The sequence below is a fragment of the Schistocerca nitens genome, chromosome 10, assembly GCF_023898315.1.
Source record: "Schistocerca nitens isolate TAMUIC-IGC-003100 chromosome 10, iqSchNite1.1, whole genome shotgun sequence".
NCBI classification, from domain to species: domain Eukaryota; kingdom Metazoa; phylum Arthropoda; class Insecta; order Orthoptera; family Acrididae; genus Schistocerca; species Schistocerca nitens.
This window is the reverse complement of record NC_064623.1, coordinates 90,445,202-90,466,997: the sequence shown is the minus strand read 5'-3', so window position 1 is coordinate 90,466,997 and position 21,796 is coordinate 90,445,202. Positions and strand designations below refer to the sequence as shown.

The 21,796-nt window shown below is 36.9% G+C and overlaps 1 protein-coding gene across 9 annotated transcripts in view; it reads right to left on the bottom strand.

Annotated features, from left to right (window-relative positions):
* The window catches only part of LOC126210177 (uncharacterized), a 59,754-nt gene that overhangs the window by 19,797 nt on the left and 18,161 nt on the right, over nt 1–21,796 (bottom strand). For 3 of the 9 annotated variants that reach the window (XM_049939333.1, XM_049939335.1, XM_049939336.1), the window contains exons 2-4: nt 14,819–15,051; nt 4,266–4,339; nt 4,015–4,168 (exon numbers count right to left, since the gene is read on the bottom strand). In XM_049939333.1, the coding sequence (XP_049795290.1) occupies nt 4,034–4,168; nt 4,266–4,339; nt 14,819–15,051 (442 nt within the window). In that variant the 3' untranslated portion in view covers nt 4,015–4,033. Of the gene's footprint in view, nt 1–2,200; nt 2,404–3,909; nt 4,169–4,265; nt 4,340–14,818; nt 15,052–21,796 lie in introns of those variants that run through there. The other 6 variants (XM_049939332.1, XM_049939337.1, XM_049939334.1 and 3 more) reach the window with 5 other exon arrangements.

Sequence of the window (21,796 nt, the reverse complement as noted above, 5' to 3'; positions counted from 1 at the left end):
TCCAGGAGATATCCGCTCATTGCACCAACGTTCCCTGTGCCATTCTCCGTGACAAGAAGGTCATTGGCTAGTTAACTGAAATCTCATCATAATGAAACTGTGGCATGTCTGCTCACATTACAAATATGTTGTCATTTAGACTGATGCAAGTACTGTCATCTGTGCAATCAGTGCTATTTACAGATGCATTGGAGGTATTCTGTAGGATCCACATCGGCTCAAGTCCATTGATGGTAACAGTCATTGGTTTCCCATGCAGTAAGATGTTAAACATGTTTTTTCCCCATCTAATCACTCTTGGCAGGCCTGAGTAGGGCAGTTGCAATGCCGGGTGAACAGTGTCATCTGTCAGCATTATGTAGGTTGCAATCCTCTGGAGATTAATGAACGAAGATTTTGTGTGAACTGTGTGTTTGTCGTGGTATCTTGAGATGAACAATGTGCTGCGTCACCTTGCTGTTGAGCAGAGGAGGTTCTTTCTCTACTGGTGGTTGAGATGGTTTTGTGAAGTACACTAGTAGAATTAGTGGTTTCCTATTAAGGATTTCTGTTAGGATGCATGTAGAATTTCCCTTTATCTGAAAGCATACCTAAAAGTGACTGTGACACGGTTTCTGCCCACTCCCCTCAGTTGCACATGAGGGCTGTTTTGACTGTGGGGTGCCAGTGTTTCACTGGTCCATTACTTTGAGGTTGGTAGATTGTGGGTAGTGGGAGTGTCAATGTTGTAGTATAAGAAAGGCAGTCTTGAATTTGCTCAAATTCCTCTTCTATCACTAACTTTCAGAGAACTGACATAGCTAGTTGGATAGCCTTACTTTCACCCTACCCAGTATCTGCTTTCATTTTTCCCAAAACTAATTAACTTCAGTAATATATTTAGTAATTAAGTAATTTAGTAAGGATAATTTCATCATTTGAGTCCATGGAGAGGGTCCAAGTAACAATGCTCCCAATAGACTGATTGAGACCACAAATGCAGAATAAGCACACTTTATTGCTCAGCAGCAGTACATAAGAGCATGTGTGCTTACTACAGAAGCTCAGAATGAGCTGACTAGAAAGACAGTCCTGAAGCAGAGAGCTACATAGTTGACTGGAGAGCTTTATTATATTAGCTGATTCAATTACTGTGGGGTTGCCACAAGACCTTTGGTGAGTTTCAGTACTATGTGTGATATCATGCTTTTGTTGCCCTAATTTTTCTAAATCAGATATACCACACTAGGTTAATCCAATAAACATCTAATTAAGAATTTAACAAAATTATCAAAATTTCAAATATGGCAATTTTGGATGAAAGTGGGGAATCCACTATAGGAGCATACAGTGTATTACTAAAATAATACCTTAAACTTTAATAATTTTCCAGCCAGATATAATTCGGTTAAATCAGATTATTTTTGGAAACAATAGGTTTTCAAAACCACTAAATATTCACTTTGCAGTTTTATGAACTAAAACGTAATTACCAAAAATCACAAAATATACATATTCCAGTCTACGTATATTCCACACCACACAGAAATCTTCAGTCTACAGCCAGAAAGGAATCAGTCAACATCTGCATGTCAGTTTGTAGGTTAACATTATGAAATTAAAGAATTATTGGGAGTCCAGGCTTGGCAGTCATCACAGTAACATCACATAGTAACCTTGCTGTATTTTGTTAATTTCTTAGTGTAAGTCTACAATGAACAAGCATATGATTAACACATATGTGAAATTTTACACTCCAAACCCACTCAATCATCATTTCTCTGTCAGAGTGTGCATGAAGATAAATACTTCTTTCAATGTGTCCGTAATGCACTATGGAAATTATATCTAATTGTCTATTGTCTCATGAACTGTGATTTGTGGAAATTCAAGTATGTGTTGACAATAGCGTTAAATTTGATAGAGAACAGTTAATGTAATATGTTACCTCTGCTATTAATCATAAAGTATATGTGCTAGTCTAGTGTTTGTGAAATATAAAAGGAAGTGTAAGCTAGAAAATGTTTAATTTGAATAAATTTGAATATGTGAAAATTTGAAGTCAAGTATGTTGCGTTTGTCATTGAACTGTATGAATTCCAATAAAAGTAATTTCAGGTTATGAGATTTCATTTCTGGTGCAACACCAAGGAATTTTGATCCACCACCAAGTTAGTGCCATTACATGTGGTAAATTCTAATCTGTAATAAAACTGTAGTATTCAAAGAAAGGTACTTAAATCATTTTATATGTAAGTGAGATATGAAATTATAATAATATTGTAATAAATATTACTACATGCATTTATGTAAAATATGTTAGTATAACACTTTCACACCATGTCAGCATATTTGTCAAATATAATCATGGAGGCCCACCTTTTGTACACCATCCTTCAAATGCCTTGTACAAAACTGATTCAGCTACAGAAGGGAACTCAGAATTAGTAATAAAACTGCAAAATGCTATTAAAGTACAATAGACACTAAGAACTGTAACGTAATACTAATACAGTTCTGTCATGTAAAACAGTTACTCAATAAACACATTGAGGTGACGTAAGTCTTGGGATAGTGCTATGTTCATATACAGTTGGTGGTAGTATCATGTACACAAGGTAAAAAGAGCAGTGGATTGATGGAGCTGCCATTTTTACTGACATGATTCATGTAAAAAGGTTTCCAACATGATTATCACTGCACAATGGGAATTAAAAGACTTTGAATGTGGAAGGGTTGTTGGAGATAGATGCATGGGAAATTCAATTTTGGAAATCATTATGGAATTCAATATTCTGAGATCCACAGTGTCAAGAGTATGGGAAGAATACAGATTTCAGGCATTGCCTCTCACCACAAACAAAGTAGAGACCAACGGCCTTCACTTAACCACCAAGAGTGATGGCATTTGGATAGAGTTGTCAGTACTAAAATACAAGCAAAAATGCATGAAATAACTGCAAAAATCAATGTGGGCTGTATGACTAATGTATCCATTAGGACAGTGTGACAAAATCTGGTGTTAATGGGCTATGGAAGCAGACGAACAATGTGAGTGGTTTTGCTACCAGCAACATCTCATCTGCAGCACCTCTCCTGGGCTTGAAACCATATTGGGTGGACCTAAATGACTGGAAAACTGTGGTCTGGTCAGACAAGTCCTGATTTTAATTGATAAGAGGTTCAAAAGTGGTGCAGACCCCACAAAGCCATAGACCCAAGTTGTCAACAAGGCGCTGTGCAAGGTGGTGGAGGCTCCACAATGGTGTGGGCTATGTCTACATGGGATGAACTGGGTCCTCTCGTCCAACTGAAGTGACAACTGACTGGAATTTGTTATGTTCAGCTAATTGGAGACCATTTGTAGGCATTCATGGACTTTATGTTCCCAAACAATGATGGCTTTTTTATGGATGATGGTATGCCATATCACTGAGCTACAGTTGTTCCTGATTGATTTGAAAAATATTCTGGACAATTTGAGTGAATGCCAAACATGAATCCCATTGAACATTTATGGGACAGAATCAAGAGGTACTGGCAACAGTTTTACAATTATGGATGGCTATAGAGGCAGCATGGGCCAATAAATCTACAGGGGACTTTCAATGACTTGTTTGAGTCCATGCACTACACCAGGCAAAAGGGAGTCTGACATGATATTATGAGGTATCCCATGACTTTTGTCACCTCAGTGTCTAATAGTAAGCTACAAATTTATCTGTTTATCAGTTCATTCTGTGTTTTACCTCCGATTTATATTATTTCTGTCAAATGTAAGATGAAAACAATAAAATAATGTTACTATCTGGATCAAGTACAGATTCTCTGAATTGTCCAAGACACATCTTATGAGAAGAATAAATCCATTTCAACAACTCTTATTTAAAACATTTTTGGTTGAGGAGTACAATCAGAACATGTTGGCAATTTATTAGCACTTGATTTCAGGACTTTATATTTGCTAAAGTACTGGCTTTGAAGCATTACACATTCTGTTTATTGTCTGAGATACATATTTACATCTTATTTTACCTTCTAAATTTCAGTGAAGTCATTCACTCAGGGCTCTCCTCCTCACTGCTGGAAACATTAGGCAGATGTTCACATAAGCCACTACTGCTGCAGACAAGACCAGGACCACACAGTGTGTTTCCTTGAAGGAACTTGCGACACAGTTGTCCTTCATCTAAACAAGCAAATATAATGCCACTAAGATGTGTGCATTAGAGCAAGGCCTTGGTCAAAGCAGGTAAGATGCTTGATGTCATTAAATAGTTATTTACATGTTCTGTGGAGCACAACTGCAACCTCTTGTTATGGAATGAGCCAGTTCTGAAATTATAGTACAGCTTCTTGGCTGAAAATATGCCAACATATATGAGTTTTTTTATCCTTTTCTCTTTATATATCTATTTATTTTACATACATATGGTAATTTATATTTAACTATGTTCAGTCACTCTCTCTCTCTCTCTCTCTCTCTCTCTCTCTCTCTCTCTCTCTCTCCTTTTGTAGTATTAAATATTCAGAACATCTACAATTGAGCAGGAGTTGTTGAGCAGACATGATTTCAGTTTCGGTTTGAAGTTAATTTTATTATTTATCAAATTATTTACATCTCTGAGTGGGTAGATGACCCAAGATTTTTATCACCAAATGCCTCACTCCTTTCTGTGCCACACGAAGGTTGAGTGATGGAGAGTGCAAGTCATTTCCCTTTTTAGCAATATATACTGCGTAAAAAAAGTGTAGCACCCAGAAGATATGGTTGGATGTCAGCATAACATTGTACTCTTATTCTCCATTGATGGATATGTAAGTGACTATAGTTGCATTTCTTTGTGACATGTAGAATGGCCACCAGAATGCTTTAGTGTTGTCTGTGTTTAGTGTTATTGCCAGGCCTGGTATGGTGTATAAGGGGTGTGTTCAATCTCAGATACTGAGTGAGTCATATATCAAGTGATAGCTGTAAAAGACATGGAGTTGCTGCATATTTGTGTGAGGCAGCAGTATCGGCAATTGAAAATGTGTGAAAGGGGCCTCACGGTGGATCCCCATTTGATCAGTCAGTTGAACGCAACAGTATCCAGATTTGTGGGGTAATCAGATATGACAGCGGTCTGAAGTCTGACTGCACCATTAAGTGAGGGTCTGTAGTTTGAATGCACTGTTACGTGAGGGTAGGCATACTTGTCATTGAGATTCGACCACCTCTGACCGCCATGAGAGAGAATTGCCATATTGTCAACTGAGCACATTGTTAGCCATTCACAACTGTGCCTGCTATCCAATTACAAGCAATGAGCTCCCGGCAATATTCTGTCATCTCACACCATTGGTTGAGTATTGGAAGTAGCAATACTATGGAGCTGCCATCCTGGCTCACATTAACACCACAACACAAACTACTGTGTCTCGAGTGGTGCAGTGACTAGGAAATGTGGACTGCTGACGAATGGTGTTGCATTAATCCCTAACATCCCAAAATCCCATGTGATCCAGTTCAGAACAAAACAGTCAACATCGCAGGAAATTAAAATAAACTATAAAAATCGAAATCTGGAAGACGTGGATTCTGTGAAATTTTTAGGATTAAACCTAGACATGAATTTAAATTGGAACAAATATGAGGAATATCTAGTAAACAAACAATGTAGCTTTGCATTTTCAAGGGAAATATTGGAAAATGCCACTGACATGGACACAAGCAAAATTATGTACCATAGATACTTCCAGTCAGTTATGAGGTATGGTTCTGTGTATTGGGGAAATTTGAGCAACTTAATATGTGTACTGAAACTATAGAAAAGAATTATTAGAAACGTGTGTGTTATGCATCCATGGAAGTCATGTTGTCCATTATTTAAAAATCTGAAATAATTAACAATTCCCTCCCTATGCACCCATAATATTAACATTCTTTTGTATAGTAGTTTAGAATTATCCTAGGAGAACTGCTTACATCACACTTATAATACAAGAAATAAAGAAAATTTTATGCTTCCTGCTCATTGTTTAAATTCATATGGTCAGACTTCCCAGTATATGGAAATGAAAACTTACAACATACTAAGAGCCAAGAACATTCTGAGTATGAACCTAGATTCACTGAAAATCAACCTACATTATACTCTGCTTCAGTGATGCTACTGCTCACTTGAAGATTTCATGAACAACGAGATGGATATCTGAGCAGGATGTAGCTTATTAGTTGTCTTGTTATGTGAATACGTAAAGGTATCTTTTCACAAAAAAGTTATATCTATGTCTAAATACAACTCCATTTTATTAACTATAGCTTTATATGAGTAAATTTTATTAACCATATTTTGATGTATCTCCAGTACTCGAATCAAATGATTACCATATGTATGTTATGAGAGAAATAGATTGCAATTCACAAACCACAACTGGAGGAGTTGAGAACAAAGTCACTGGGTCTGGATGGAATCCCAGTCAGGTTTTTGTAATGGATCATATTATTTTTTTTTCTGTATTATAACCATACATTAAAGAAGTGTTATTAAAGTTATTATGGAGACGCAGTTTATATACAGCTATTTATATAAATAACTGACCCTGTTCATCATTTGCCCATGCCAAGAATCCTGCAAGAGGACCAAAGCAGAGAAGAGGAATTTGCATGAGCAGAGGAGGGGCAATCCAGTAACAGCATTTGGGGGGGGGGGGGGGGTGACCAGCTCTATGCAAAATGGTGATAACGAGAAGTACATAGATTTAAATGATGAATGTTGACCTTAAATGTATTGAATATTGAAGGTCTGTTGATACAGGGTGTTCAAAAAGTCTCTCCACAGTGCTGTATGATTGTAAGCCGTGCATGTCGCATGATTGTTCATCTGCTGGGTTACTTCTCTTCAAATGGACTCTCCCAACATTCCACTGTTTCATTTATATTAGCCAGCATCAGTAGTATCATTGGTGCACGTCATTATGTGTTGACGTGAACATTTAAGTTTAGTTTGTTTGTTTGATTTTTGTAAGTGTTAAAGTGCTAACCATTGAAGATCATGTGTTTTTAGTCAAACAAGTGTTCAAAGCTGGTGGTAAATACACAGTTTCAGTTCATCAAACATGTAATTCAGTTTTCCCAGAGACAACACTCCCACATCACAAAACTGTGCAAGATTTGATTAACAAATTTTGAAGTATGGGTTCAGTGTCAGATACACTGAGAAGTCGTTGTCCTAGTGTTCTGTCTGAGGATAAACTACTCAATATTTCTGATAAAATGTCCATGAGTCTGAACAAGTCAGTAAGAAAACTCGCCCAGGGAATTGATATTAGTGTCAGAATGGCCCACACAGCTGTAAGGAAAAAATTAGGACTTTTCCCATACGAAGTGACAGTCATGCAAGAGCTGAAAAATACTGATTTTGGCAACAGACTACGTTATTGTCAATGGTTCAAAAACTTTGTTCAACAAAATGGAAGAGATATTCTTAATTAAACATTTTTCACTGATGAGGTGTGGTTTCATTTACCTGGGTACATGAATACACAAAATTCTCATATGTGGAGTACTGCAAATCCATTGTTTATCATGAGGAACCACTTCATTCTGTGAAAATAGGAGTTTAGATTGAATTTCTAAATGTCGGATTGTGGGTCCCATATTTTTCAATGAAACAATAAATGCACGATACTGCAGTCATATTCTGTATCCATTCATAGGAGAACTTGTTTTAAGTGAAATACTGAACGGTTATTTTCAACAAGATGGTGCAACTGTGCATACAGCTTGCATTTCAGTGTCACTGCTTGCTGATGATTGCATTATTTCACAGGGACTTTGGCCTCGAGGATCACCTGACCTAACACCACCTGACTTTTTCTTCTGGGGTGCAGCAAAAGCAATTGTGTATAAAAACTGTCCAAAACCCATCAATGAATTGAAAACTGCAATATCCACTTTTACTGCTTCTGTTACAGAAGAAATGTTACAGCTTGTGTTTAGAAATATGATTAGATGAATTGAATTGTGTACTCAACAACAGGGGGGCACTTTCAACATTTAATGTGAAAATTTGTAAGTAAAAATGAATATTCAGTAAATTAATAACTTGTATTTCACTGAGTTTCATTTTGGTACATGTGGTTAACAATCATATGGCACTGCAGAGAAACTTTCTGAACACCCTGTATTAGTGCCAGTTAAGTTTCACTTCGGATATGTGTACCTTCCAATTTCTTTCACTTACTCTTTCCAAATTCTTTTTACTAATTCAAGCAGCAATTATTAATCAGTTTCCATTATATATTATATTTTATGCCTGCCCCCTGTTCTGCCACTATTCATTTTTCAAAGAATACTCTTTGGCATTGGCTCCTTACCTAGCTTGCATTTATCATGAATCTCTCACCCAGTGCATAGTCTAAGCAATGGGAAAAAGTGCAGATGACTTCTGTGTATATGAAGGTAAAAAGAATATACCTAGAAAATTACAGGCCAAAATCCTGATCATGGGTTTGCTGCAGAAGCCTTGAACTTATTTGCAGTTTGAATATAATAAATTTTCTTGAGCCTGAGAAGCTTATGTGCACAAATCAGCAGAGTTTGAGGAAGCATTACTTGTGTGAACTCACTTGCCCTTTTCTCACACAATATACTGTGAGCTATGGATGAAAGGCAACACTTAGATCCATATTTCTAGGTTTCCAGAAAGCATCTGGCATGGTGTGACATAGAAGGCTGTTAAAGAAGATATGAGCACATGGAACAGGTTCACAGATATGTTACTAGCTCAAAGACTTATAGCACCCAGTATGTTGTGCTTGACAATGAGTGTTCAACAGAGGCAAGGGTATCATCTGGGGTGCCCCAGGGAAGTGTGACGGGACTACTATTATTCTTTATATACATAAATGACTGGCAGATGGGATGAGCGGCAATCTGTGGTTGTTTGCTGATGATGCTGTGGTGTATTGTAGGGTGTTGAAGCTGACTGACCATAGGAGGAGACAAGATGACTCAGACAAGATTTCTAGTTGGTGTGGGAGCAAGCTTTAATGTAGAAAAATGTAAGTTCATGCAGAAAAGCAAACCAATAATGTTTGCATACAGCATCTAGTATCCTGCTTGACAGTCACAGTATTTAAATATCTAGGTATAATTCTGAAAAGTGATACGAAATGGAATGAGCATGTGAGACTGTGATAGGAAAGACAAATGGTTGACTTTGATTTATTGGGAGAATTGTAGGAGAGTGTGATTCATCTGTAAAGGTGACCACCTATAGGACTCTTGTGAAACCTGTTCTTGAGTACTGCTTGAGTGTTTGGAACTGTACCAGGCCAGATTAATGAAAGACATCAAACCAATTCAGAGATGGGCTTCTAGATTTGTTTCCTGTACATTCAAACAACACACAAGTGCTACGGAGGTGCTTTGGGAACTCAAATGGAATTCCTAAAGGGGAGGCAACACTCTTTTCCAGGAACAGTATTGAAAAAATTTAAACTGGCATTTGAAGTGGACTGCAGAATGATTCTGCTGCCTCCAACATACATTGTGTGTAAGGATCATGAAGATAAGATATGGGAAATTAGGGGTCATATGGAGGCATATAGACAGCCATTTTCCCCTCATTCTATTTGCAAGTAAATGGAACAGGAAAAGAAATGACTAGCAGTGGTGTGGGGTACCCTCTGCTACACACCATAAGTTGGAATGCAGAGTATCGATATAGACATAGGTGTAGATGTAGAACTGATGATGTTTCATTTTGTTTCCTCCTCCTCTTCTGGGTGTTACACTTCTTTTGTCGTACAGTATATTTATGATACTAGAGTTGTTTTCAAATTGAGTGATTGTTGACTACATATTTGACCTAAACACAAGAGGGGTCAATAGTTTTGCGTATTTTCACTTCTATTGTTTTACAAAACTGTCTGTTCTGGAAGTTCACCTAAAGAAATGAAAATGTCTATTTAACAAAAATGAGCTGTAAGAATATTGTGTAAAGTAGGTAACCATACTCTTGCTGAAACATTTTTATGGATGTTGGAATTCTTGCACTCATTTCCCATTACATGTATTCCTTAATAGTTTCTGTTGCCAATAATAAAAATTAGTTTCAGCCACACTGTGAGTTAGACAGTCACAATGCAAGACACAAAGCATACAGCTTGCGACAAAGCAAGCTGGGACCTTTTTACTTCATCTCTTGCTTTGCCATCTGCCTCCTTAAAATTCATTTTTTTCATTTATTTCTAATTACTGTTAACATATATGAGTATAATCTGCATTTTCATAAAAGAAAAAGGTTGGCCCTCAGTCTTAAAAAAATATAGTACCACATCTAATTTTGTGCTTAACTTTGTGTATGTCATCAATTTACTAATTTATTTCGACTATTCCTAGTTAATATCTTCTGTTATAGGGTAAAATCAGTAATTGTTTTGTAATTTAAACTCTAGTGTTGAGTAATAAACAAATATAAATTCTGTAATGAAATGATAATTAAATAGACACCCTAGCTGCAAACAGGCGTTGGTGTACTTCATTGGGGACATGTTGAAAATGTGTACCCCGACCAGGACTCGAACCCTGGATCTCCTGCTTACATGGCAGATGTTCTATCCATCTGCCATGTAAGCAGGAGATCCCGGGTTCGAGTACCAGTCAGGGTACACATTTTCAACATGTCCCCAATGAAGTACACCAATGCCTGTTTGCAGCTAGGGTGTCTATTTAATTATCATTTCATTTCTAGCAAATCTGCATGGTCATCCACGGTAACTGTTCTTTCGGGAACAGATACTACTGTCATATATAGTTATATATTCTGTATTAATTGTAAACATTTGGAAGATGAAACACTGGCACTCCTTAAGTATTTATTTGGATCTATTTGGAAACATGTTAGCAAATCCAGCCCTTAATTAATTCCAAAGTAATTACCAGGTTTGTCAAAAGTAGTGTTTGTATATTTATATCTGTTAATCAAACAATGGAAAATCCAGGATGGAATGTAACAATACCAGAGAAAGAAAGTTTCCACTCACCATATAGCGGAGATGTTGAGTCATGATAGGTACAACAAAAAGATTCACACAATTGTAGCTTTCAAAGGCCTTTATGGCCAAAAGCTGTAATTGTGTGAATCTTTTTGTTGTGCCTATTGCAACTCAGCATCTCTGCTAAATGGTGAGTGGCAACTTTCCTTCTCTGATATTGTTATATCTGTTAATTTCATGACTTAAACAAATAATTCAGCTTAGTAGAAGAAACTGTTAAAAAGATGGACTTTTTCTATATATTCAGTTAATTTAATGAGTTATGTTTTAATTATAATTTCTGAAACTTAAACATCAAACAATGTGTAGTTTCAGAAGCTATTATTGTGATGATATAAAAAGGTCCAATTTTTGGTCTCAAGTCAGTCAGTCCATGGCCGAGTTTCAGACGAGGGACTCGTATTGGTTTGGCCAACAAAAATTCATCAACTTAACTGTGAAATAAGTGTTACACGAATAGGCCTTGTGTTAAAACAATGACAGTGTCTGTTCAATATGTACTGTATTACTGTGCAAGAACTGAGAACTGTGTGGTTCAGATTCTCCTGCTCATAGATATTCAATAGTAGCAGTATGCTGATGTTTGCCTGCAACCTATTATTGAGGCTTATCGAAAGTTAACCAACAGTGAACTGGCCTTATTAACTGTGGAAGATTGTGGTGTTGTGAACAGGGAAAGTAAAGAACTGTGAAATGCAACTGTGCACTTGTTGGTTACATCGTTTACAGGAGTCAGCGTTGAACTTCCACCACCTTTCTTCAGCCAGTATAGCAATGCAGTATGTCGACACCGAGGACAATCAATGAAGAAACACTAGCAACAATTTTACAAGGGTCATCCACAAAGTAAGTTCCATTTCTATTTCTATCCACAGCAGCGCTATGGTTGCAGTTCCCGAGCATGCGCAGCAGTTACTCTGACTCAAGGAGGAGACATGTATGCCATTTTCAGATTGCTGCTGCCGATGTGTACTTTGTAGTGCTTATTTATAATGTCAGCCATAACTGAAAATGCCACCACATGTGAAATCATATCTGTGACCCATTTTCTAAATACAAAGAAAGTTAAACCAAAGTAAATTCATCAGCAAATCTGCAAGGGTTATGGAAAAAATGCTATGAGCGATTCAATGGTTAGAAGAGGGGTCAGACTGTTCAATAAAGAACGTGATCAAGAGAAAGATGAAAAACGAAGTGGATGCCCATCTGTGGTTACTGATGAACTGGTTCACACAATTGAAGAGAAGATTAAGCACAACCATAAGTTTACACTTAGTGCCCTTGCTATGGAAGTTCTGCAAATCTCATGAAATTGTTACTGAAAAACTGAAATTTCGAAAACTTTGCTCATGATGGGTACCCAAAATTATTACTGAACAAAAAAGAAAAAAAAAAGAACAATAGATGGGCACTGCACTTCAGTTTTTGAGATGCTACAAAGAAGAAGGAGATGGTTTTCTTTCTTGTATAATCATGGGGGATGAAACTTGGGTATCGTATGACACCCCTGAAACAAAACGGCAATCAATGAAATGGAGGCACTTTTCATCGCCAATGAAGGTTAAGCCTAAGCAAATCTTGACTCCTTGAAAAGTCATGTGCACCATTTTTTGGGATAAAAAAGGCAATTTGCTGATTGATTTCTTACCATGAGACCAAACAATCTATGCACATGGTTACTGCGAACCCATTAAGACATTGTGCCACGCATTACAGAACAAGTGCTGTGGATTACTGTGAAAATGTGTTTCCACTATAGTGCCCAATGTCACACTGTGAATGTGACCAAACAACTCTCACGGGAATTTCACTGGGATGCGTTTGATCATCCTCCATACAGCCCGGACCTCGCTTCTAGCGACTTTAATCTCTTCTTACACCTAAAATCTGTCCTTGGTGGTAAACATGTCAATGATGATGATGAGCTGAAAGAACATATTACCACATGGTTGAATCACAGGCAGCAACCTTCTATGAAGAATGCACACAAAAACTTGTGCCACACTATAAGTGCCTACAAAATTTCAGAAGCTTTGCAGAAAAGTAGTTTAAAAGTTGTAGATCTTTCTAAAATAAACATTTTTTCTGTATCTGTACATGTTTGTTTTGTATAACCAAATAGAACTTACTTTGTGGACATACCTCGTATATTGTAGTTTTAATTGGGATTCCTTAACTCAGTCAGTAATAATGGAACTCATTGTATCACTTTGTTGTCCACCTCTCTTCTGTCTGTCTGCTCTCTAACCATTAAAAATGCTTTTCCTCGAGAATGGGCAGACATGCCTAGTTCAAATCTGTGTCGTATACTAAGGTCTATAGTACCTTGGCAGTATAAAAAATTGAAGCTTCAAAGTTAATGCACTTAAAAGATACAGCCATTCATATCACATATTTTTATACGCACAAACTCACTCATCAAAACCTACAGGGTACTTCCCATTGGCCTAGAATCATGAAATTTGGCAAGAACCAAAAGAAAATAATCTGATAAATGTATTTTGTAATTATATCACACAAAAAATATTTTCTCATTTATTATAGACTGTCTGTCTGTCCGTCAGTTATGACCCCCTTTTCTCAGGAACAGGTAAATGTACCAAGTTAAAATTTAGGTCACATACTAAGATCTGTAGGTCCTTGGTGGCATAACAAATACAAGCTTCTAAATCAGTGCAACCAAAAGATAAGCCTAAATATGTCACACATTTTGGTACTCACAAACTCACTCATTAAAATCTATAGAGCACTTCCTATTGGCCTAGAATTATGAAATTTGGCAAGAAGTAATGTTTAAAAGTACAACCAAAGGAAAAATGTTAATTTGTGATTATATCACGTGAAAAAATATTACTTTTGCCTTTATTTATCTGATTAACAGTAGATACCAAATGGCAAAGGAATTTTTTGTGATATTATTACAAATTAAGACTGTCATCAGATAACAAACAGCAAAAGAAATATTTTTTTCATATGATATAATTACAAATTACAATTTTTTTCCATTGGTTGGGCTGTCAAAAATTCCTTCTTGCCAAATTCATGATTCTACATCAACGGGAAGTGCTTTATAGGTTTTAATGAGTGTATTGGTTAGTTTGTGACATAAATAGTTTTCTCTTTTGGTTGTGTTGACTTGGAAGCTTATATTTTGTTTTGTTTTCAACTCCTTCAGTTGTTGAAGGAGTTGTGAATTATGATTTATTCATCTTGTAACACACATATGCTAATCATTTGATTGGAGTAAAAAAGACATGTTAAAATATGATTTATACAATTTCATTGATATAAAACTATACAGTGCACAGATTATGTACATAACATTTTATTGTCTTTTGTTAATGTATACCTTGCCACATTCCACATTCCTGAAGCTGCTCCTTCTTGTTGGGAGAGGGGGTCTATGGAACACACTGAATGAATGACAGTACTGAGTGTGTGTGTGTGTGTGTGTGTGTGTGAGAGAGAGAGAGAGAGAGAGAGAGAGAGAGAGAGAGAGAGAGAGAGATAGGTGGGGGAGGAGGGCTCAAATGGCTCTGAGCACTATGGGACTCAACTGCTGGGGGGGAGGAGGGAGTGGAGGTTAAAAAGACAAAAGAGAGGGGAGGTGTAAGTCCATTTTCTAAACTGTTATATGTACTCATGTGCCTCCCCCCCCCCTCCCCACCCAACCCCATTCCCCACCCACCCGCCCAATCACCTCCTGAGGAATCGCTTCCTCTCCCCACTTCTGTCTGTATTATCCATCTTGGGATTTCCTTTTACCTAGTAATAAAAGCACTGTGTTACTTACTCAGGTATTTCCAGCAAACGTCACAGCAGCCACACTTCTTGATGATGCCAGAGGGACAGCTGGGTGGAAGTGTGGGACACGGCTTGTCACACTCCAGCGTAGCACATGCCACCCAAGGAACTTCCCATTCTGAAGTGGATGCTGTTTGATTATCTCCAGCACCTGCGTGGGTGGCTGTGACCAGGTAACCAGCCAGTAACAATAAGCTTATGTGGAAGAGTGACATCTGTAACCTGACAACATCAGTATGGTATATCATCCTGATAGAGACTTTAATTCTGTCCTCTGCTTCTTCCACGCTGTGAAATCTAGCATGTGGAATATCTCCAATTGAAAGGTTTGGTGCAAGAGGGGGTAAATGTAAAATTCTCATATGTGTGCAGTAAAATTAGTTGCATCTTTGATGCAAGAATGAGGTACATCCACTGGAAACTGTTGGTAGTATGTGTGGTTAAGTCTTTACTCCCTCTTACACATAGCATTGTGAGGTGCTAGACCAACAACGAGGGCTAGGACTTGTCAAGCTTACAGTTTTGAATATAAAGTAAATGTGAAATGCAACAGTTTCAGAAATGTATGCCTGTTTATATGTTACCATATAGAATAGTGGTGTTTAATACTATATTGTTTCTTTTTAGATTAGGATGGGACCAGAGGAATTTAAGCTATGCAAGACAGGATTCAGTCTAATATATGAGCTTGCCAAAAACGTGTAGAGTTCATTGCAAGTTACATAGCAGCAAACATTACACCTCCATATGACATGAGAGAAAAACATGAAACCAGGTCAAATGCCATTCCGGAAATCATTAGACAACAGATAGACTGTCATGTTAAAAGTTTTCAAAAAGTACACCCCAATACTGCAGGAAAAGAGTAATAAATGTTATTTGTCTCCTGAGTTTAATGTGAGCAATATGTATGACACATGTATGGAATGTAAAACTGTGTTTCATTTCTCTTGTGTAAATGTGAACTCTAAACAAAAGTTCTGGCTGTGTATGGAAGACGAGTTAGGACTAGACTCGAATAACAAAGACTGTATTTACGATATAATCAATGTGCTCATTGATGAAGTTAAAGAATTAAAAAGTAAATCTGACAAGCTCCCACGACAGAAGTTAAAAAATGATGGTGAAATACTCAGAGACAAAAAAAAAAAAAAAAGGTTCCTAATCATGCGAAAACAAAAACTCTATAAGCGAAATCGCTGAAAAAACCAATCAGTATATTATGCCTAAAACAACATCTAAAGCTGTGAAAAAAATTGCAAATGATTCCTCGTTATACATTACGACAAGGAACAGGTTTGATGTGCTACAAAAGATGAAAATTGTGAACAACAAAGCACTGAGGTAAATAAAAACTTCATAGTTCAAGAAAACAGGATAAGTAGCAAGAAACATTCATGCAACAGACACAGCAGTAACATAAAAAGCTCACATAAACACAAAAAAAGAATAACAGTGTTTGCAGACAGCCATGGGTGATCGGTTGCAGCTAACTTAATGCATCAAAGTCATAATAACTTCGTAATCCAAGGAAATGTTATACCAGGTGCATCATTAACTTCAATACTTGAAAGCTGTAACAACTTACAAAATCTCACAATGAATGACACAGTTATAATCTGGGGTGGCACAAATGGTGTAGCCAAAAACGAAGCAGGCAAGGCATTAAATGCTATTACATCAGCATTAATTAAGCTTCAGCACACAAATGTAATCATAGTAGGGATACCCCATAGATATGATCTTGCTAACTGGTCTTGTGTGAACGATGAAACCAGGCGAACAAATAGGAGAATAGCCAAAATAGCGAAATCTTTCCAAAACACTCAGTTTGTAACAGTCCCTGAGAACAGAGACTGGTACACTTCTCACGGACTGCACCTAAATGCTAATGGCAAGGAAGAAATGGCCAGAGCTTTACTTGCAGTCATCTCTCTAAAAAATCAACTAAAGCCTGCAATGTCACTTGAGTGGAAGGATCCAGATGGAACTGAGCAAAAAATACCACAGCAAGAAAAAATTACAGTACCAGAAATCAACCACAATGTTGTCAAGAGGACAGTAACAAACAATGGAGTAGGAAGATCAGTTTGCAGCAACAGGATATTCAAAAGTCCAGAAACACATTGTGCTCCTAGAAGATCCTCAAGACCAATAAAACCCAGAGTTCAAAGTGACATGTTTTTGTGGGAAAGTAAAGCAGCTAACAAAATTCCAGGACTGGGTAAAAACAACTTGCCAAGCCAGCTAGTTAAAACAACAGAAGCTGTGGCATCAACTGCAGACTCTTCAGCATCACTTACTCAATCAAATGTGGTGGAGTATACAACTCCAGTTACTGCAACACCAGACAGTTCGGCAACTCCTCGGACTGTATGGAGCAAGAAGGCACTTCAACAGCTACCTTGACAACTAGATAGACAAAAGCCAGGTTGGGTAGTAGATTGAGAAATGCAGGATCGCCAAAGAACAGGAACACTTTTAATACCTGGATCTAGAACTTATGTAAGTGAACCAACTCAGTGCATTTTAAAGGAATATAATCAGAGTAACCAGTTAAAAATACCACTAAGGCTAATGCACCTAAACATACAGTACCTTAGAAATAAGCTTAATACATTACAGGTTTTTGTAAATGAACAGTCACCTCATATAGTAGTGTTAACTGAGCATGGATTAAAATCTGATGAAATTATTTACTGTAAACTGGACGGCTACTCCTTAGCAAATAGTTATTGTAGACAGCAACATAAGTGTGGTGGTGTGGCAGTTTACATTAGTGAGAATCTTGAGTACAAGAAAATAAACTATCTAGACCAGTACAACAAAGAAGGCTTGATTGAAGTGTCAGGCATTGAAGTCCACACTAAAGAGTGTAGAGAGGTTATGAGAAAACAAAGTTATTGGGATTTATCATCCACCAAAGGCTGATGTAGTTAGCTTCATAGACATATTTAGTAGAGTAGTGGGACATTGTGGTCCCAGTGACCTAACTATACTTGGTGATCTGAATATTGAGGCAAAATCTTCCAGTTTGTGTAACATTAAGTTAATAAATACTCTTAACTCATATAATCTCATAACTGTAGTAAATAGTGATACCAGGGTAACAAAGTCCACATCTAGCAGAATTGATTACGTTAAACTATGTAAACATATTAAAGACAGTGTTAGGTGCTGGAATATAAATTTTCACTACTCTGACCACAAATGCCAGCTTGTAGAGTGTGTAGACACAAGCATCCCGAAAATGACAAAAGTTATCGAAAATAAAAGAATCCTAAAAGAGGGTAACATCCTTGTCCTAAGAAATAAATTAGCTATAGAGGACTGGGATCTGGTTTACCAGTCTGAAGGATCTGAAAACAAATGGGCCAAATTCTACAATACTATGCTAAGACACTTTGACAGATGCCGCCCTGTTAAGAAAATACAAAGAGTGTTCACCCATAACCAAAGTGCAAAAACCACCAGACTGATACTTCCAGCAAATATGATAAAACTCAGGCAAAACTTCCAGGACCTGGATGTATTACACAAGTCAACAAACCTGCAGGTTTTTAAGGCCAAGTACAATGAAGCCAAGAAAATCTTTAAGAAAGAGCTTTCAAATCTAAGAAAACAGATATACAGCAGTGAAATAGCTCAATCAGACAATATAGCCAAGACCTCATGGAGAATTGTAAATCAATTTCGCAAAGCCACACCGAAGCCAGAAACTGAAATTGTAAATATAAGACATGAAGGAAACACAATTAAAGATCCTAATAAAGTCTGCAATGTTTTCAATAAATACTTTATATCTGCAGCTGTTAGTCCAGTTAATAACACAATTGTGAGTAGTGAGGTAAAGCTCTGCCCCTTTGAAGAGCCACCTTTTGAATTCAAACAAGTAAGTGAAAAAGAAATAGGCAGGATAATAAATAACCTAAAGAATAAGGTCTCATCTGGATGGGATGGTTTGAGTAGTATCATGATTAAAAAATGTAATAAGGAATTAGTTAAAATAATCACCCACCTGGTAAACTGCAGTATCAGAGAACATACATTTCCAAATGTATTGAAATGGAGCACAGTTAAACCAGTGCATAAAAAAGGATCCAAGGAAGAGGTTTCAAATTTCAGGCCCATATCATTAATACCTGTCTTCAGCAAAGTATTTGAAGTTGTGCTGCTGACACAACTTAGTGACTATTTCTTGAAAAATAAGTTCCTAACAGAGACACAACATGGATTCTGAAAAGATCATAGTACTATCACAGCAATTACAGAATTTCTTCACAAAATGTATGGTGCCCTTGATCAAGGAATGCAAACAGCTGGCATACTTCTAGACCTTACTAAAGCCTTTGAATCGGTAAACCATGAGTTACTTCTAAGTAAACTTGAGTCATACAATGTAAATGCTGCATCCATGCAATTGTTGGCTACATATTTATTTAACTGCAAGCAGTGTACAAAGCTGACTTACAAAATCAATAATCAGATCATTAATTTCCAGTTCAAATATGAGACAGTCACACAAGGTGTAACCCAGGGCTCAATTTTGGGCCCTTTCCTTTTCCTAGTGTACATAAATGATATAGAGCAACCTTTCAACTCCCAATTGGTAACCTATGCAGACGATACCTCACTGTTATTTCTTGGTAAACAAAATGATGAGTTAACATTGGTAGCAACTGAGGGGCTACATCAAATACCTACTTATTTCCAAGACCAAGGTTTGAAAGTTAATATCGGTAAATCTCAGTTATTTCCATTTAAACTTACAAACTCACACCAAACCTCTATCAGTAACATAGGTGGAATTGAAGTAGTGGACACAGAAGGCTGCAGATTTCTAGGTATTCACCTAGATGAAAATCTAAGATTGGTAAACCATATCAAATTTTTATGCAATAAAATCAGCAGTTCATTACATCTAATCAGCCGGTTAACAAAAGTAATTCCACATCAGACATTAAAAACAATTTATTGTGGAACCAATTTTACACAGATTAATTATGGGATAGAGATATGGGGTTGTGCTGCCGACATACATATGAACAGAATATTAACCCTACAGAAAAGAGCAATCAGAATTATCCATGGATTAGGGTATAGAGATTTATGCAGGGAAATCTTTGTTCATCATAAATACCTCACAGTCTACTCACTGTATCTTTACAAATTAATTATATTTTTTGTGACACATCAAAACAAAGCAACAAAGTGCTCTGATATGCATGCCTATAATACAAGAAATAAAGACTGCTACTACAGACAAAGAACAAAATTGAAAACAACAGACCATAGTCCATGCATTAGTGGTCAAATATGGTACAACAGATTACCGAGCTCTATAAGGTGCCACAAAGGTAACTTATTCAAAGTGAAACTGAAATATTTCTTGATTGACAAGTGTTTATATTCTTTAAGTGAATATTAATATTAAACTAAAATATATATAGTTCTGCAAGGTTCGCAGGAGAGCTTCTGCAAAGTTTGGAAGGTAGGAGATGAGATACTGGCAGAAGTAAAGCTGTGAGTACCGGGCGTGAGTCATGCTTCGGTAGCTCAGATGGTAGAGCACTTACCCGCGAAAGGCAAAGGTCCCGAGTTCGAGTCTCGGTCGGGCACACAGTTTTAATCTGCCAGTAAGTTTCATATCAGCGCACACTCCGCTGCAGAGTGCTAATCTCATTCTGAAATGCTATGATGTTTGCAAAACACACCAGTTGGTGTCTCCATGCAAAAAGAAATACAATAAATAAATAAATAAAATATGAGCAAAACCAGCACATTTTGAAGATAGAGGATAAAAGCTATAAACCTATTGTCTTGTGTAATTACTACTGCATTTACTTTCAACAGAACTTTAATCATGCATTTGGGAGCCCTGTAATGGACACTTGCAGAATCTGTGACACAACTGCAAATCAAATGAAATGTACTGAATCTGAGGAAGAAAAGAAGAAACTTGCAGCTGAGAAAGAGTTGGATCTTAGAAAAGCTGAATGTTTCTGCAATGCACTGAGAGATGAATCTGCAGGGACATGGAAGGAGGCTTCTACTGAAACACTGTTTATTGACTACCAGCAAAACATGCCACTACCCAGGTATCATCTACTGATGAATTTGACAGTCATTAACCTTAGGGTGCACAACTTCTGTGTCTTATTCTATAAAGCCAAGAACAAGACAGCACAAATTTATATGTATATGATGAATTGACTGGGAAGAAAAGTGCAAATGAGGAAATCAGCTTTCTGAACCACTGCTTTGAGAATACACTGAGAGGAGATAGTAGGCATCTATACCTATTGTCAGACAGTTGTTGTATCCAAAATAAGAATATGGCACTAGTTCAGTTATTATTTATGCATGTTAATGTTGGCAGACTAGAAATCATTACCCACCAGTTTCCTGAACTAGGTCATAGTTTTATACACTGTGATAGGTACTTTGGTCTAATCAAGAAGAACACATACAGAACAGAGACGATTTTTCTGCCACAGGAATATTAGAAAATAGTGAAAAAGATGTCACCATCAAAGTTCCATGTAATCAGCATGAATATTGCTATGATAACAGTTTTTTGAGTCATCCAAAACCTAATTTGCTAAAAACATTTAAAAGTGATACCAAAGATAGATTTCTAGTGTCCATTTTTTGAAAGTTTTGCTACATTCACAATAGTGACATGATAGAATGTAATGTATCTGCAAGCATGCCTACCTTCACCTAGTTCAGGCTGCTGAAAAAGCCTCAGAATATTACCTCCACTGCTCCATATGCATAACAAGAATGTAGTATATAGAAAGTAGTTTATTTGTCCCATAACATACAGTTACAAATCAAAGATTTTTGTACTGGAGACATGTAAATTTACTTTTAAAAAAATCAATTTATAATAATTGACATATCTGATGAGGCATTTCTGAATTTTTAGACATGAACAATTAACAAGAATATACGTAACACTTAT